Source organism: Salvia hispanica, chromosome 2 (genome assembly GCF_029641045.1).
Source record: "Salvia hispanica isolate PSC_SH4W2 chromosome 2, Shi_PSC_v1, whole genome shotgun sequence".
In the NCBI taxonomy this organism is placed as follows: Eukaryota; Viridiplantae; Streptophyta; class Magnoliopsida; order Lamiales; family Lamiaceae; genus Salvia; species Salvia hispanica.
Window position 1 is genome coordinate 36,571,324 of NC_142693.1, and position 18,674 is coordinate 36,589,997.

General features: G+C 36.2%; 2 protein-coding genes and 1 pseudogene across 3 annotated transcripts; all 3 read right to left on the bottom strand.

Moving 5' to 3' along the window:
* Positions 1-3,253: 3,253 nt before the first annotated feature.
* LOC148932295 (uncharacterized) lies at positions 3,254-4,474 on the bottom strand (annotated as a pseudogene).
* A 3,783-nt stretch (positions 4,475-8,257) lies between these two features.
* On the bottom strand, positions 8,258-11,054 carry LOC125224521 (putative UDP-glucuronate:xylan alpha-glucuronosyltransferase 4). Its single transcript, XM_048127967.2, has 2 exons — positions 10,343-11,054; positions 8,258-9,244 (listed from the first exon to the last, which is right to left on the bottom strand). The coding sequence occupies exons 1-2, from the start codon at positions 11,040-11,042 to the stop codon at positions 8,340-8,342; spliced, it is 1,605 nt and encodes a 534-aa protein (XP_047983924.2). The 5' UTR covers positions 11,043-11,054; the 3' UTR covers positions 8,258-8,339.
* A 4,654-nt stretch (positions 11,055-15,708) lies between these two features.
* Positions 15,709-18,214, bottom strand: LOC125192813 (putative UDP-glucuronate:xylan alpha-glucuronosyltransferase 4). 2 transcript variants are annotated; one of them, XM_048090580.2, is made up of 3 exons: positions 17,475-18,214; positions 16,380-16,824; positions 15,709-16,267 (listed from the first exon to the last, which is right to left on the bottom strand). In XM_048090580.2, exons 1-3 carry the CDS (start codon positions 18,163-18,165, stop codon positions 15,841-15,843), a joined length of 1,563 nt encoding a protein of 520 aa, XP_047946537.2. In that variant the 5' UTR covers positions 18,166-18,214; the 3' UTR covers positions 15,709-15,840. The 2 variants fall into 2 exon arrangements, with proteins under 2 accessions (XP_047946537.2, XP_047946464.2); XM_048090507.2 differs by having other exon boundaries at positions 16,380-16,830.
* Between the last annotated feature and the right edge of the window lie 460 nt (positions 18,215-18,674).

Sequence of the window (18,674 nt, forward strand, 5' to 3'; positions counted from 1 at the left end):
AAAATAGTACCAAAATATAACTTAATCAATTTATACTTACAGGGTGGTGGAGCCAAGAATTTATAAAGAAGAATTTTAAATATTTTCAGCGGAGATAGAAATTTTAAACAAATTAAATAGTAATCTTTACACTAATAAGTTAGTACTACATGTGGGGAAATTGGAGGGCAAGTGTGTCTTTTTTTTTTAATGGATAAATGAATATAAATTTAACAATTGTATCACGGTAGATTTGAAATTGAGACCTTTAATTTGATCTTAGACATTACCATTCTACTATTTGGTCAACTCACACACTCCAAATTTGTCCTTATGTTAGATCCGCCCCAAAATAAATATACTGACATTATTAAATTTCAATGGCATGAACTTTCAAATTGTAATTCGATATCATTTTCGAACTTTCGAGTCAATTTGACAGGCTAATTAATCAATTTATAGCAGTAGGACTAGTAATTAATAAAAATTGGTCTAATATATTAAACGTTGCTTACAACCCACTAGCTATTTACTTAGTTCGAAAAGTGTTTACTAGTACTTATTAAGCTATATTACTAAAGGCTTTATATGATTTTAATTTAGGCCCGCTTTGTATGACCAAAGCCATGAATTACAAAAAATATATCTTCGGAAGAGTAATCAAAATTAGGCATTTATTATAAGTTCATGCGCGGGCCTAGACATGCCCGTAATTATAATAATCGAGTAGTTATATATTAGGTCAAGATTAAACATATCTTATCAAGCACATCCTTTAGAAAAATAAGGGACATGGAGGCAAAATATCTTTTATCAAGAACATGAGATGAAGAATAAATCCATCCGTTTATGTATTCTTTCTTGTAGTGTAGGTTGATCCATACTTTATTATTGAGATCTGAATACTGCAAAAGACAACGTGCAAATACATTATTTTCAACAACAAGATATATACTTGAAAAGAAAAGAACCCTCAATTGACGTGGGTTCATAACTCATGAGTCAGGTGTCGAACTGGTTACATAGTTTAGGCCTTTAATTGGGGATCAGCTTTGGGTTTTGTGAGATTGGGCTGCACAAATAAAATGGGCCTACGACTTGGGCTAGTCAGTGGTATCATGAGCTATAATTTTCTCACAGAAATGATTGATTTATTAAGATACGTCAGTAGCTACTCCCTCTGTTCCATAGTAATTGAGGCGTTTTTTTTCGGCACGAAGATTAATAAAAATTGTGTTAGGTGAGTTAAGCAAATGGAGAGTAAAATGAAAAATGGAAAATGTAGAGAGATGAAGAGAGAATAAATTAAGAGAGACTAAAGTAAGCGTGGAAAAGTGTGTTAACTTTTACTAAAAAGGGGAAATGACTATATTACTATGGAACGCATCAAAATGGCAAAATGACTTTGTAGCAAAAAGGTGATGCGGTCACCCTGGCCGCCCACACACCCCGGCCCGACAGTTTGTGAGGGGGTTCAATCATGGTACACAACGGCCCGTTAGAGAGGAGGCCTTCAACCCACTGTCCTGACAGGAGCCCATCTTCCAAGGCCTCACACTTGTGCCTGAGAGATGGAAGCTCCCACACGCCAGTAGTGGGATTCGAACCTAGCTCCTTGTAGCAATATCTGCTCCCCCGGAACCAACTGCGCTAAGCCCCTGCGGGCAACAAAATGACTTTATTACTATGGAACAGAGGTAGTATATTACAACATGATAATGTGATTTATCTGGATTAAGTCATGCATTTGGTATTTAAGTTACTCCCTCCGTCCCGGCTAAGATGACACATTGCTTAGCCGACACGAGATTTTATGAGTTATTGGTTAAAGTGTTTAATTGGAGAGAGAGAAGGTGGGTGTGAGTATTAAAGTAGAGAGATAAAGAAAGATGAATATTTTAATAGGAGTGAGAAAACGTGGTTGAGTGTATTAATTGGAGAGAGAAAGTTACCAAAAAAGGAAATGTGTCATCTTAGTTGGGACAAACTAAAAATGAAAACGTGACATCTTGAGCGGGACGGAGAGAGTACTATTTAGTGAAGGTCGGATCTTTTATTGCTTCGGTTTTTGCGAAGCACTATGGCAGTTATGTATAGAAAGTAGTTACATACCTATGGGCTACGATCACATTTCTTTATCAACATCTAATATGATCTCTCCTCTTAAAAGAATCTTGTGGACATGAGATTCCTTGAAAAAATAGAAACTTTCTCTTGCATTATTTTCACGCCTAATTTTTTTTTTTGGTGTTTAAATAAATTCACTAAAACAAAACGAGATACAATCATAGCTCGGGTATACCCGAGGGGTACAGCCAACTAGACAAGCTAGCGAGCCGGGTGGGATCAACACAATACAACTGAACTTGGGCATACCCAAGGGCTTTTATCAAGCCGGTTACATGATGAACCAAACTATTGTAAAACACCTAGAGAGCCTAGGGCTTAGACAATCGTCCTTGCCAAGTAGAGGTTTACAAGGGGAACATAGGCATACCTATGTGGGGGTAGTCCGGGTCTACCCCCGAAACCACAAAACTGAACCCTCAAACGGTAGAGGGCGGGCCTCGTTAAAACCTCTTGGGGCAAAACCCATTGGGATAAAATCTCCAAGAGGAAAGAGTACCCTAAGAAGTCGGGGGAAGGGGAAGTGTGGCCGTTGTAAGAGATTTGTGCATTTCGTGCCCTGACCTCTATATGAAATTTATCGTTCTTAAACCCAAAGTTATACTTCTCAGTTCGGAAAACTTGGTTAAAATATATATAAGAGTGGCCCACTGTGGTGGGGGTGGGCCACGCGGTGTTGCGGGCAAGCCGCTGGTCTCGAGACCGCAACCCCGAGTCCCTTCGGTAGACCCTCGGACAGTATGGCTTGTTGGTATCTCGAGACCGCAACACGAGCTGCATCGGTAGACCCTCGGACGGTTCGGCCAGGTATGTGTGCATGTTGTACGCATGGTCACTCGTTGTTACGGGCAAGTTGACGGTATACCGAAACCGCACGAAGGTGCCTCGGTAGTCCCTTGAGCGGTTTGGCCAGGTTGGTGCGCATGTTGTGCGCATGCGCCATGCGGTGGTGCGGGCGATTTGCGGGTATCACGAGACCTCCACACCGGGTCACATCGGTATTCGATTGGCAGTTTGGCTTGTCCGCATGTAGTGCACATAAAAGAACAGACGCATAAAGCCATCCTACCATGAAGGAACTCCAATGGCAGTGGCATACACACACACCAAGGCAAAAGCCTTGTGACCCATCTTATTATATAAATAGTTAGTGCCCAATGGATAATACAACAAGATCTTCAGGGAACATTGAGTAAAGGGTGATGTACGTAACCCTTTTAATCTCAAAAAGTAAACGGTCGGGATCGAACGGTTTGGTATCAAAGATCGGCGAGTTCCTTGCTCTCCAAGTGAGACTTACCATAGCCGCAAGGGCTATCCATTTAGCTTTCTTCTTGACTGTTGAGCCCATGTTCTCTCGTGCCATCCATTTGATGGCACTTGGTATTGTTGTGAGGGGTCTTCTGATTCCAAGCCACCTCTTGATTTCATGCCAAGTTGTTCGAGTTTTGTTGCATGAGAAGAAAAGGTGGGCGGCTGTTTCTGGTTCCTCATTACAAAGAGGACAAACTCAATCAATGTCAAGGTATGTGAGTCTGTCCCGGGTTGGGAGTCTTCCCTTGATGGCCTGCCAGGTGGTAAATGAGTATTTTGGTGGAATATAGCTCCTCCACACAAATTTGGGCCAAAATTTACGTTTGCCCTTCGGTCGGAACCATTCGTATGCTTGTGTTGACCCTCTAGCCTGGTACCAAGTCCCCAGCAAGCTTGCTACATCGTGTCGAGGCATATGTTGGAGAAGACAATCCCGGTTGGCCAGTAGCGCTTTGATCAGTGGCGGGTCTCTCTTCCTCGCTGTCCAGTCCCAAAAATCTCTATTTCCGATGTACACATTGTGCACCCATTTAATCCAAAGAGAATCCTTTTTGGAGAAGATATTTTAAAGCACTCGCGAGATAAGCGCCGTATTCCATGATTTAAGGCTTCGGAAGCCAAGACCTCCTTCTTCCTTCGGTAGACAAAGGTCGCGCCAAGCTACTGGTGCTTGTTTTGAGCCCCATAGGAAAATACGCGCCAAACGTGTGATCCTATCAATCACCGTCCCAGGCAAAGGGAACACTTGGAGCCAGTAGCACTCCACTCCTTGCATAACTGATTTGATAAGTTCGGCTCGTCCGGCGTAAGCAAGGTTCTTATCCGTCCATCTCTTTGTCATGGAGGCAATTTTGTCCACAAGGGGCGAGTAGTGTGCCGCTTTGAGTTGCATTGAGTTTAAGGGCACTCCAAGATACCTAATGGGTAACTGTCCCTCGGCAAAGTGGAAGACTCCCTTAATTTGTTGAAGCTCGGGTCCGTGTACTCCGACTGTGAATAATTGAGACTTGTCCCTATTAATCTCAAGCCCTGAGCACCTTGCAAATTCATCCATTGTCTTGGCTAGGATAGTCAAGGATCCCACGTCCCCCCTACAAAATAGCATCAAGTCGTCCGCAAACGCAAGGTGTGTGATGTGTAGTGCTGCGCACTTAGCATGATAATTGAAGTCCACGACTGTTCTTTCTGACAAGAGTCTTGAGAGATATTCGATACATAAAATGAAGAGGAACGGTGACATTGGATCCCCTTGTCGTAACCCTCTCTTGCCTGGGAAGAATCCATGTGGGCTGCCGGGGCTGTTCTTTCATGCCTAATTATTATTTCTATTTATAGTGGATTTATTAAATAGATCATTTATTATTAATTGATTGGGGATTCCATAAATATCCAACATTATACTTTCACTAATAGACACTACTATCTAATGTTTTAAAAACCGGACCAGCGAGCGAACCGGTAAGACTATTGGTTCACGGTTCAACTGGTCCAGCCGGTCGAACCTCGGTCAAACCGTTTTACTGTAGCTTTATATATATATATATATGAGTATATAATTAAATACATATTTATTATAAAACACTTGGTTTCAAAACATGTAAATAAACAAGCATTAATGCAATATATAATTTAATTTTAAATAATATAGAGATATATAAGTATAGATAAAGCATATATATATCAATTCTTAACGAGTAATACTAGTAATGTAAAAATACATATTCATATGTTTATTATACTATGTATTAATTTTCATGTTATGAACACTTCTCCCATTATATATTCTTGTTATTTTATTTTCAATCTAAGCATTAGTAATTAAAACTTTATTTGAAAGTTAATTAAGATTTGTTAATTTTAGTTATGACATAAAATATGTATATAGCTTTTAATTATAAATATACAATTAGTATATAGTTGATAGTTGATATAATATGAAGTAGTACATATTAACAAAACAAACTACATCCCACATTGAAAAAGTGAAGGCAATAGATTGTAAAAGATGACTATAAAATAAGCTTTTCATCCCACATTGAAAAATGAAAGAACAATCTTGTGGAATACTTCTATAAAAGAAAGACACAAATGATTTTTTAAACTAGTTTTTATAAATTCATAGGCCCAATACAAGTATGGGTTAATATGAAATGAAAGTTTAGTGTAAATTTTTTTTAAATTGATTTTTAATTCATTTTTAAAAATCAAAAAATTTGGTAACTTCCGGTCCAACTGGCCGGTTCACCCGGCCCAAAACGGTTCAATGCTCCACTGGTTTTATATGATGAATCGGACCGGAGAGGTCACCGGTTCACGGCCGAACCGGTCCGACCGGCCGGTCCAAACTGATTTTTAAAACACTGAGTACTATCTGTTACGTTTATAAACCTATGGAGTGTATAGAATTGAAGTGAAACTACTCTAATTTTCTGAACTCAAAGTTATAATTAATAAATCTAAGATTAGGAACAAATAAAGACATCGACTATAAGGGCTCCCATTTAGCTTCCCGTTTTCTTTTTACTATTTTTGGTAATGGACCACACTCCACTAACTTTATCACACTCACATTTTATTATGATTCACCTTCCACTAATCTTTAAATATATGTTGGGTAAAAAAACCCTTGTATTGATGGACGGAGGGAGTACGATGGGACAAACTCAACATCAGATAACTATTTAAAGATCTGAAAAATAAGAAAGTCAAGTGCACGTTTATCATTCTCTATCTCTTTCACTACAAAAAATGTCAGTTTACCGACGGAATTACTGAAGGAATTACAACTTCCGTCGCTAATTTTTTCCTTTTTTAATTAATGTATTTTCCGTCGGTAATTCCGCCAGTAAAAAAAAATTACCGACGAGTTCTTTACTGATGGACAATTAGCTAAAAAATTTCCGTCGGTAATTCGTAGTGAAAATTATCCGTCGCTTTTCCGTTGATAAACTGATATTTTTTTGTAGTGTAATTTTCTATAAAAGAAATAGTAAAGACACATATACACACACCACAACCATAACTAATTATAATTGTTGTTAAGGATAATAGTTGAAAAGTATAATTTAGAGTCACTAATAATGGCATGTTAAAAGAATAGACTATATAGTTTGCTGGACAGTTGGAGAGCTTCGCTCAGCAAACCTATTAATTAAAGACGAACTACTCTCAATTTGTTGTATAATTAAGTCTGAGCAATGTTGGAACGAGGAACAACTTTTATTATAGAGTGAACTACAAAAATAGTTTTTGGACTTTAAAAATATCGCCAGTAGTACCTGAATTAAGGGTTTATCTCGAAATTGGCCTTTTTGGTTTTTTTGGTATGAAAATGCTCTTTTAGAGGGTTTTGGGGGGTTTGGGTAATTTGATCTTTTTACACTTTTAACATTTTAAATATGATATTATTTCAAAATTATCATTCTTCTTCCCTTTTGTCATCCTTCATTTTTTTTTTTTATTTCAATATTAGATTTAATTTTATAAAATTAAATTTTAAATTCTGATTTTTAAATATTAATAAATTTTTTTAATTAAAACTATTAATTCATGGACACTATAAATATCGATTAAAACTATTAATGTTTGTTAGTTAATATAATATTCAGCTGAATTGAAGAAGTACGGAAAAAATAATATTAATCATGATGAAAAAATAAGAGCTATACTAGTTAGCCTTCGTTCGGTTGTCTCTTAATTGCTTGTGATTGAATATTATGAAGTTGACTAAAAATTTGATCCTACTAACAATTTTATATAGGAATATTTTTGTTGAAATTTTCTAGTAAATTTTTATTGTTTTCAAATTAATAAACAAAAATTATATTAGACTTACATTAGATGAATATTTATTTCAAAATAAATCGTGTTATATGATCTATTTATGATTAAAGCTATTAAATATTGATTAAAACTAAGGAGTTGTCATACCTTATTGATTAAATATTAGACACTATCAAATATTGATTATGACTATTAATTTTTGTTATTTAATAATTTTTATAATTATAAAAATTTATTGATATTTAAAAATTGAAATTTAAAATTTAATTTTGTAAAATTATATCTAATATTGAAATAAAGAAACAAAGTGAAGGATGACAAAAAGGAAGAATAATGATAATTTTGAAATAATATCAGATTTAGTACATAATTGTAATAATATCAGATTTAAAATGTTAAAAGTGTAAAAAGACCAAATTTCCCAAACCCCTCAAAACCCCCAAAAAGGGCATTTTCGTACCAAAAAAGCCAAAAGGTCCAATTTTGAAATAAACCCTTAGTCCAAAGACTATTGGCGATATTTTTAAAGTCCAAAGACTATGGACGAGATAAACTCATAGTCTATGGACCATTTTCGTAGTTCACTCTTTATTATAACACTAATATCTAGGATGTTACTAGAGGACATTAGTTATTATCTTTACAGGTGAGTATTCAGATTTCGATTTAGATTTTTGACTAATCCAAACCGATCTGAAAATCTAGTTTTTATGAAAGTTGAAATTTAATTATAAATAGAAAATTAAAACTTAATTATAAAATAGTACAATTTAAAATTTTTATTTTTTGTTTAAAACACACCAAAAATTGGACAAAATTGGATACTTCATCCGTCCCTGATTAATTGTCACTCTTTGACCGGGCACGAGTTTTAAAGAAAAATTTGTTGGAAAAGTTAGTGGTACGTGAGACCCACTTTTTTATATTGGTTTTATAATAAAATGTGAGTGAAGTTAGTTAGTGGAATGTGAGATCTACTTACCATTTATGGTAAAAATGAAGTGTGACAATTATTGAGGAACAGACCGAAATGGAAAAGAGTGACAATTAATCGGGGACGCGGAGGGAGTATGTTCCAATCCGAAACTCTTTTAAATTTTAGTTCAGTTGTTTTTGTCACCCTAATTACATTTCCATCACAATCCATTATTCAACCTTGGATCTCTAATTTTGATCCTCCAATGCCCATCCGACAAGTTAGCTTCCTTGGCTCTCTTTCTGTTGTTCCAAAACTTAGTACGCATTTGGGGTGTCAAAATACAGTTTTCCTTCATTTCATCAGAAGCCTTGTCATAAACATCCCACCAAATGTTGTTAGCAGAGTCACTCGCAAATTTTTTATGTTCGAGGACATCCCAATTGCAGTCGTAGTCTCTGTAGCACGTCCACGGCTTCCACCCAAGGTAGTGAATCGCATACACATCACTCGGAACTACATGCTCCCTATTCTTATCACTATTATTCGGATCATAGTAGGTGAGATAGTTTATCTTGTTAGGGAGGCGATGCCACCATGGAAACATCTCATTGAGGTAGCCTTGATCACCGCCGTTATACGATCTCACCACCCATCTCTTCTCCATTAAGCTCCTAAAAGTGCACATCGATGGCTCTAGGAGCATCAACCCCGAGTTGAACCGGTCTTTGTTGTTTCCCCGGGCGGAGATGCCCGGGTATTTGAAGAACTCGTCGAGGCTTTTTGTGACGATGAAGTCTGAGTCGATGAAGATGATCTTGTCGTAGTCTGTTAGCTGCCAGAGGCGGAGCTTGCTGTAGTTCCACTTGTTGTAGGAGTTTTTCGTCGAGTGAGGGTTTCGTATGCGTTGGATCCGCTTTATCTTCCACCCGGCGGATTGGAGGCCGTTGATGGATTTGGGAGAGATGTGATCGTCGGCTAGCAAGATGAGGTCTTTGGTTGTGTTTAGTTTGATGATGCTTCTTGCTAGAGCTATTGCTCCACACACGTAGGTTTCTATCGAGTGGACTATGGTAGCATAAGCCTCTCTTGGTTGCTTCAACCTCTCAATCCCTAATTCTTTACCTAAACATAGTACAAAGTCAATAAATTAATAAACATATACTCCTCCTGTATAGGGCCGGGATCGGTTCCTATGACAACTTTTTTAAAATTAAATCACATTAATTATCTGATACATTAAAATATTAGTAGTTGGCATCACAAAACATATTGGTTGCTAATATTGAGTCAGAAATTGATATAATGAATCAACGTATCTGCGAACTGATATAATTTTGTATTCTGATTTTAAGAAAAGTTCAATCATGATCCATCTTTCCTCACATACCATTCAAAATTAAAAAAAAAAAAAAAATCTTTTTAGGTTGTCCCATAAAAGATGATGCATTTCTTAAAATAGAATTATCAGTTTCTCTACTTTTTCTCACTCTTATTTTATCTCTTTTCACTTGACTCACAAAACAATACGTATTGAATAAAATTTCGTGCCAAATAAGAAGTGCTTCACTTCCTTTCACGATGTAAAGTCCTATTTTGAGTCAATGTGAGTTTTAAGAAATGTGAAGGAAAGAGGTGGAAAAAGTTAGTGTATTAAGTATCCCACTTTTATAGTACTCCATCTGTCCCAATATAGTAGACCCCTTTCTTTTGGGCATAGGAAGTAGACCCCTTTCTTTTGGGCATAAGAATTTAGGAGATGTTGTTTAGTGGTGTAAATGGAGTTGGTAATAAAGTAAATTTTTACCATAAAGATAAATGACTCAAGTATGTTGGGACACCCCAAAATGGTATATGAGTCTAATATCTTGGGACGGAGGGAGTATTAGTTAGGTGGAAAGTGGAGTCCACTTGCCAAAAATGGATAAAGCAAATTTAGACGGAACAAAATGGTACTCCTCCGTCCCACAAAAGATGTCACACTTGTGGGACAATATAGGATTTTATGAGGTTTTGTTTTGTGTGAGAAAGTGGAGAGAGAAAATATAATTTCTATATTAATGTGAGAGAAAACTTTTATCAAAAATGGAAATGTGACATCTTTAATGGAACAAACTGAAAAGAAAAGTGAGACATCATTTATGGGACAGAGGGAGTAGTAAATATGAACATTATTTTATGGACAAGAGAGTATATAGCTAGGTTAACTTTCGTAAAGCTTACCATTATGTGGTAACGGAGGGTTGAGTTGGCAACTTCCGACAGGCATGCGTACAATCTGTCTGATCCTTGTCAACTCAGGTCTGTGAATCCAAGAATCAGCATCGTGCAACACAAGATCATCACATCGAAAGATATCCGACATGGGCCCACTTGCCCCTATAAACACAGCAAATATTGGTCTACTAATAACCCCACTTTGGACTCTCCCACATCTCACTAACAAGTTAGCAACCACCAAATTCACTTGCAACCGAAAAACATCCTTCAAACCAAATTCATCCGAAGGAACCCTAGCCACCACCACGTCGAGTTGCTCGTAGTTTTCGAACATGGGCATGGGAACATTCGGACAATTTGCATTGGTCTCACTGATCCACTCTGGATACAAGTGGGACCACTGCACTGCCTCATCCACGCGGTTGAAATCCACCTTGAAAATCTTCCCTTTGATGGGGATTTTGTCTGGAAAGGCCGTTTCGTCCATGTTGACCAATGCAACGTTGATGGCCTCTTGTCCCAGTTCTCGTGCAATGAACTCGAACCAATTGAGGCTCGTGGCTGGTGTGGGGTGGTTTACGGCATTCTGGACATCTTGATGCCGCTGGATTAGGTTTTGGATGTTGAATGTGATTAGTGTTGCCAAGAAAAAAATAGCGAAAAAGGTGAAGGGCTTCCGCCTTGACGGCTTCGACGCCGCCATTAAGGAGTGTGATGAGTTTTCTTATTGTATACATTATCAAGCGTTTGAGCTAAATATATGTAATATGGGATGGTAAATAGTTTTAATATTCTCAACCAATTAAACGTCCTAACCTTGCAACAAATATTGATTAGCTAGCGTTGTATACTTGTATATTTATGTACTACTCCTATAAAACATGGTTTATTATGAGCTCAATAAATGACAATTATGATGGAGAATAAATAAGGGATAACCTTTTGTAAGGGTCCGGAAAAAAAAAAAATTAACGATGTAAAAAGTGAGAAGTTTTTTACAAATCTAATATTGATAATGTATTTATAAGTATAAAAGATGCAAATATGTCAGCTAAATGTATATTTGGATTTTACATCTTAAGCCTTCTCACCACGATCCGATCTTGCACTATTTTTTGTGATATTTATTATTAATGGAAATATAGGTTTTTTAAAGCATTAATAAAAATATAGGTTAACCACCAAATGTTGGTTCTCTTAATTTTAATGTGAATTTGATTGATCATTTAAACATTAAATGCAATTAAGGTATCAATACCTTTATGAATTAGTTTGGTGACGTTCGTGATGAAATTTCTAACTTTATATTTAACGATGGAAAACTGACATATAATTAATGTTAATTATGAAATAAAATTAATTTTCATCTTAAATAACAATATGCTATAAGGTTAACTTGCAAATAAAATTATCATCGATGTTCTAATTTTGAATTGAAATATCATTTTGAAGTGTTACAAAAAATAACACTAGTACAGAACATTAATAAAACATAATAAATACGGAAATGATAAAAGTGGAATATAATGTTGATGGAGAACTCTAAATATGACTTGATCTACTTTGAAATGTCAATTACATTAATTAGGTATTGATATATATAGTTACAAGAAAGAGACCATTCAACCAACCTGATAATGCACACAACACATAGACTCCAATTCAAAGACCTATTTATTAGTCTTATTTAATGAGATCGAGGCAATTTCATGCATGGGGCATTGAGTTTGGATGTTTTGTAAGTTTATAATTTACTCACGGTTCTAAAAAAGTGACCACATTTCATTATTTCCTTATCCAATTACAAATGGCCCAAACTCAAACATAGCAAAAATTAAAGTATCTCACCAGCCCAGTAATTAGCCCACTAATCGATCCACTATTCAATCTACTCCTAATCGAGGTATCCACTAATCGATCCATTAAAGGCACAAAACTCCAATAATACATATCTCATCAACGTCCTCCCACTTCACATCAAATAAACAAATATGTCGATTTTATTGCGTTAAAACTATTTATGTAACAGTACTAATCTATTGAATTTCAGCTTTTTTTTTATTTATTTAGGATAAAACAGAAGAGATGTTCTCAATATGGGAACTATTTTTCTAATTTACAAAATTATATGTTTAACACCCTTTTGGTGAATGCGTATTCAACAAATGTAGTAATTGTATGCAGGGGCGGAGCCAGAAATTCAATTCAGAAGGGGCAAAAATATTTATATAAAGAAATTTTAAGAATTTGTGGTGGAGCATTTATAGAGGAAATTGAAAAAATTATAAAACAAAATAATAAAAAAAATATGTTGAGGAGGGGCAAATGCCCCTTATCCTCTTCATGTAGCTACGACCCTGATTGTATGCGTAACCTGAACACACATTCACTGAATGCGCAACTCACATAATCTAAACACGAAAAAAGACTCCCTCCTCATTTCGGACAGTTAGCTTAGAGGCCGCTGCATTTTTGGCGAAAAATCAGGAAGTTTTAGTTTCCCCTTTCTTTAGTTTCTCGACCAATTATATTCGACTAATTTAGGGTATATAAAATGTATTGGATTTTTGGGTAAATAAAGTTGAAATTGTTTGTTATGGTTATGGATTTATTTTTCCTTTACTATGTTTTGGTTGATTGTTGCGTGGATTTATTAAATTTGGTTAGGTTTATTAATATTGATTTGTTTGTATAAATCTGAACGTGGCTGCCTAGCTAACTCTCTCTAGTGTGCAAGATCACCAAGTCCAATCACTATTTCTCGTGGGTAGGGGGGTGTATTCGGGTTTCGGTTTGTTTTTTTTTTTCAAATCGAACCGAACCCGAACAACCGAATTTTCTTAAAAATCAAAACCGAACCGAACTGAAAAAAATTGAAAAATCGAAAAACCGAAATACCGAACTAAAAAAACCGAATTAGAACCAAAAACCAAAATTTTCAATAAAACCGGAAATGCAAAAAAAATATGGAGCATATATTAATATATATATATATATATATATATAATTTATCTTATTTTATATATACTAATATAATATAAATATATAATATAAAATTAATAGAATATATAATACATATTATATAAAATATAGTAAAAGAATATATATTATATATATGATATAATAGGGGAGTGATCAATTGCTAACTCATCATTTAATTGCTAACTACAACTAATTTAAGGCCATAGGATTTTAGAAAACGTGTGGTCTACAATTTTCCACGTGTAATTTTCATTTTTATTAATTAAATCGAAAAAGATAAGAAAAAAACTTCAAATTAGGGTTTTGGATGAAAATGTCAATATAGTGTTCCGAAAATATCAACACAATGCTTTGAGAATGTTAACACAATGCTTTAAGAATGTTAACCCGTTGATTATATTGACATTATACATGTATTATATTGACATATTTTATATAGTATGTTGACATTTTTGCTGTACGAAAAAATTAAAAAATTTTGAATTTTTTTTCAAATTTTGACGTCGGGACATATGCATGCAGGATATCGTTGGAATCCTTATAAAATTATCTTTAATTTGATACTCCCTCCGTCCCAGATAATTTGACCCAATATTCCATTTCGGACCGTCCCACATAATTTGTCCCATTTCACTTTTACCATTTTTGGTAGTGGACCTCATATTCCACTAATTCATTCCTACTCACATTTTATTATAAAACTAATACTTTAAAAGTAGGACTCACATCCCACCAACTTTTTCAACTCACTTTCCATTATATTTTTTAAAACCCGTGCCGGGTCAAAATGTCCCAAATTAGGGTTTAGAAAACGTGTGGTCTACAATTTTCCACGTGTAATTTTCATTTTTATTAATTAAATCGAAAAAGATAAGAAAAAAACTTCAAATTAGGGTTTTGGATGAAAATGTCAATATAGTGTTCCGAAAATATCAACACAATGCTTTGAGAATGTTAACACAATGCTTTAAGAATGTTAACCCGTTGATTATATTGACATTATACATGTATTATATTGACATATTTTATATAGTATGTTGACATTTTTGCTGTACGAAAAAATTAAAAAATTTTGAATTTTTTTTCAAATTTTGACGTCGGGACATATGCATGCAGGATATCGTTGGAATCCATATAAAATTATCTTTAATTTGATACTCCCTCCGTCCCAGATAATTTGACCCAGTATTCCATTTCGGACCGTCCCACATAATTTGTCCCATTTCACTTTTACCATTTTTGGTAGTGGACCTCATATTCCACTAATTCATTCCTACTCACATTTTATTATAAAACTAATAGTTTAAAAGTAGGACTCACATCCCACCAACTTTTTCAACTCACTTTCCATTATATTTTTTAAAACCCGTGCCGGGTCAAAATGTCCCAAATTATTTGGGACGGAGGGAGTATATGTTATATGAATTTAAAATTTTGGGATTTCTTTTAAAAGTTAGTTATAACTAATTTTGTAGTTAATTGACATTAATACCCCTATTGATATTTTTTGGAATTAATTCTATGGTCTTATTGACTTTTTTTGTTGATCGTATTGACATTTCAGGGTTGATGATCTAGGTCTTTAATTTGAATATATAATGACTATTATTTAGTTGTAGTTAGCAATTAAGTTTGAGTTAGCAATATAACACTCCTCTGATATAATATATTTAAATTAATAGAATAAATATATATACTATTTTATTTAAAATATAATTCGGTTTTTCAGTTTTTTTTTCGCTCGAACCGAACCGAAAAATCGAAAAAACCGAACCGAATTTCAAAATTTCGGTTTGGTTCGGTTTGGATATTCGGTTTTCAGTTTTTTTTCTCACCCCTATTCGTGGGAGCGACATCTGCACTTACCTTATATAAATGATTACTCCTGTTGGAACAAACAGATCCTATTGAGTAGATTTGGAGACGTGCATACGACACGCGTGGTTTTTACACTATGATATCAGTTTAAACGCGAAAATATGTTCTTATAGCGGCACCACAAACTGGATGCACCTTTTATTACCACTAAAACCAACTACAGGTATACAGTGCAATAATAGTATATCTAAAATACTTCATCCGTCATTGAAAAGTACTATGAACTATTTCATATTTAGTCCGTCCTAAAAAGTATGAACTTTTTAATTTTTGGATACTCATTTCCTTCTAATGAGGTGAGATTCATTCTCCACTAACAATACTTTAATAAAAAAAAAATTCTATCTCTGTCTTACTTTTCCAATTATACGTTAAAACCTGCGCCGAACCAAATGTTCATATTCTTTTGGGACGGAGAGAGTACCAAATAACGAACATGGAGGTAAAGTTTATAAACTGTTTACCACGTACTCAACTTCATATACTATTTGGAAAAATATGGTTTTTGAGTTTGGTTCAATTATATCTAGGCAATTGATCAAAGTAAATATATAAACAATATGATTTTTGAGTTTGGTTCAATGATGTCTAGGCAATTGATCAAAGTAAATATATACACACATATATAACAAACAAAGTAATCATGACAAGTGAATTTGCCTGGGATCCTTCACCTTGATCCTCCAGTGTCCATCACCAAACTTAGCACGCTTTGCCTTAACCCTATTGTTTCTAATCCTGGCATCCGCCTCCGGCGTCAAGGCGCAGAACTGCCTCAACTTCTCCGGCATGCTGTCATACACGCGCCACCACCTCTCATTGGCAGAGTCGCTGGCGAATCTCCGCGTGGCCGCCTTGTCCCAGTTGCAGTCGTAGTCCTTGTAGCACATCCACGGCTTCATTCCAAGGTAGTGCAACGCGTAGGCATCATCCGCTATCCGGTGCTCATGGCCCCCATCCGACCGGAAGAACTTGAGGTGATTGATCTTCTTGGGGAGGCGGTGCCACCACGGGAACATCTCGTTGAGAAAGCCCTGGTCGCCACCATTGTAGGAGCGGACCAGCCACCTGTTTGCAAGCGAAACAAAAATAAGTATAAAAAAGATCATAAATTAGTTTTTGAAAAATTAATTAAACCTTGCATCGCACACATAAAATCCTATAAATTCCTATCACGAACCTTCTCTTCATTAGAGTTCTGAAGGTGCACAGGGAAGGTTCTAGAAGCATGAGGCCCGAGTTGAAGATTTCCTTGTTGTTGGGGGCGGCGGAGATCTGCGGGTGGGTGAAGAAGTGGTCGAGGCTTCTGGTGACGATGAGGTCAGAGTCGATGAACATGACCTTGTCGTAGTCTAGGAGCTGCCAGAGGCGGAGCTTGCTGTAGTTCCACTCGTTGTAGGAGTTCTTCCTCGACTGAGGGCTTCGTATCCGTCGGATTCGCTTGATCTTCCAGCCGGCTGATCGGAGGGCTTCAATTGATTCGGGGGAGATGTGGTCGTCGGCGAGGAGGATGAGGTCTTTGGTCGTGTTTGTTTGGAGGATGCTTTGTGCTAGAGCTATGGCTCCACACACGTATGCCTCTGAGGAATGTAGCACTGTCGCGTATGCCTCTGCACCTCTTAATTCTGAACCTAAACACAACCAACCTTTTAATTTTGATCTCAATTAGTTAGATTAATTTGCTAACTATATTACTCAAGAAACAACTCTCCTTCGTCTAGTATATCAAAGTAATCAAACCAACTTTCTTCCTACTATAGGAATTACCATACTATGCTTTTAATGATTTATTATCCTATGTATAATATCAATGGAAAACTCACATAATTCTATGTCCAAAAAGGTAAAACGGGGCTAAAAAGGGTTCCTAAAGAAAGGCGAATTGCCAAATAAACTAGAAAGATAGTCAAATTCGAGTTCTTCCTACATTTTTCAAAATTAAAATAATACTGTAAATCACATAGTTTGAGATTTTCACTATTATAAAATACTTCTTTTTTGACAATTAATCGTTGATGTAGCAATCGGTTTAAAACACATTAACAAAACAATATTCAAAATTAAGTACGAAATGACGTCCACATATTTAAATTGGTTGCTACATCAGCACGTAATTCGCCGGAAGAAGGGAAGGATGTGATAATAATAGCGAAAATCTCAAACTTTGTAATTTATTTTCAATAAAAAAGTGTCAAATGGACCAAAATTTGACCATTCTTTGTGATTTATTTAACAATTTTCCCTCAACGAAACGGGTAATGGTTCAGTAGCTCACCGGATTGTGCTAATGCCGGGCTGACCTGGCAACTTCCGACCGGGAGGTGCACCAACTGTCTGATCCTCCTCAACTCAGGCCTATAAATCCAAGAATCACCAACTCGCAACACAAGATCATCACATCGGAAAATCTCCCACATCGGACCACAACACCCTAAAAACACCGCCAAAACCGGCCTCTCACCTCCCACTCTCCCACTCCTCACCAACAAATTAGCCACCACCAAATTCACATGCAACCTAGCAACATCTCTCCACCCACTCCCCTCACACACCCTACAAGGAACCCTAGCCACCACCACATCCAGCTCCTCGTACCTCCCGAACTCCGGCATGGGCAGCTCCGGGCACCTCGTCTTCGTCGAGCTCTCGTTGATCCACTCTGGGAACAAGTCCGACCACCGCAACCCCTCATCCAGCGTTCCCATCTCCACCTTCAAAACCCTCCCTTTAGTCACCAACGCCGCGGCTTCGTCCTCATCCATGTTCACCAGCCCGATGTTGAACCACTCGTGCCCCATTTCCCGTGATACGACGTCGTACCAGGCTGGATTCAGTGATGGTTTGGGGTAGATTTGGAAGTCGTCGTGAAGCTGTCTTAGGTAGTATGTGGTGAAGACTAAGAGGGCTATCAAGAAGAGGAGGAAAGAGGAGGTGAGGGGCTTCGGCTTCGAGGGCTTCGCCGCCATTGAATATTGATTGTTGTGTTTGCCATGGATTGAGAGGGTTTGAGGTAGTTAAATATGGGATGGATGGAATGTAGGTGGATTGTAACTGTAAGAGTAAGAGCATGGATGCACGCTGCAATATTGTATTTCCTTGTCTAATCCGTTTTGGCAGTTTTATAGTATTGCTTTGCTTTTCCACAATGCGGGTGACATGTAATTAGCATTTTCAACATTCTCTACCAACTCATATTTTTATTATATAACTATTCTTGTAAAATAGTAGAAAACAATTTTAGCATAGTACATCAATATTCAGATACTCCTCCGTCCTAGGCTAATTGGGGATAGCTCGAGTTTTAATGCGTAATTGGTAAAGTAAGAGTGAAGAAGAAAAATTAGTTGAAATAATATAGTGGATGGTGAGATCAATAAATAATAAAGTAAAAGAAAAGATAAATAAATTCTATAATTAAATATGAAATATTTCTACCTCCTAAAAAAGGAAAATTCAGTTTATATGTATAGGACCG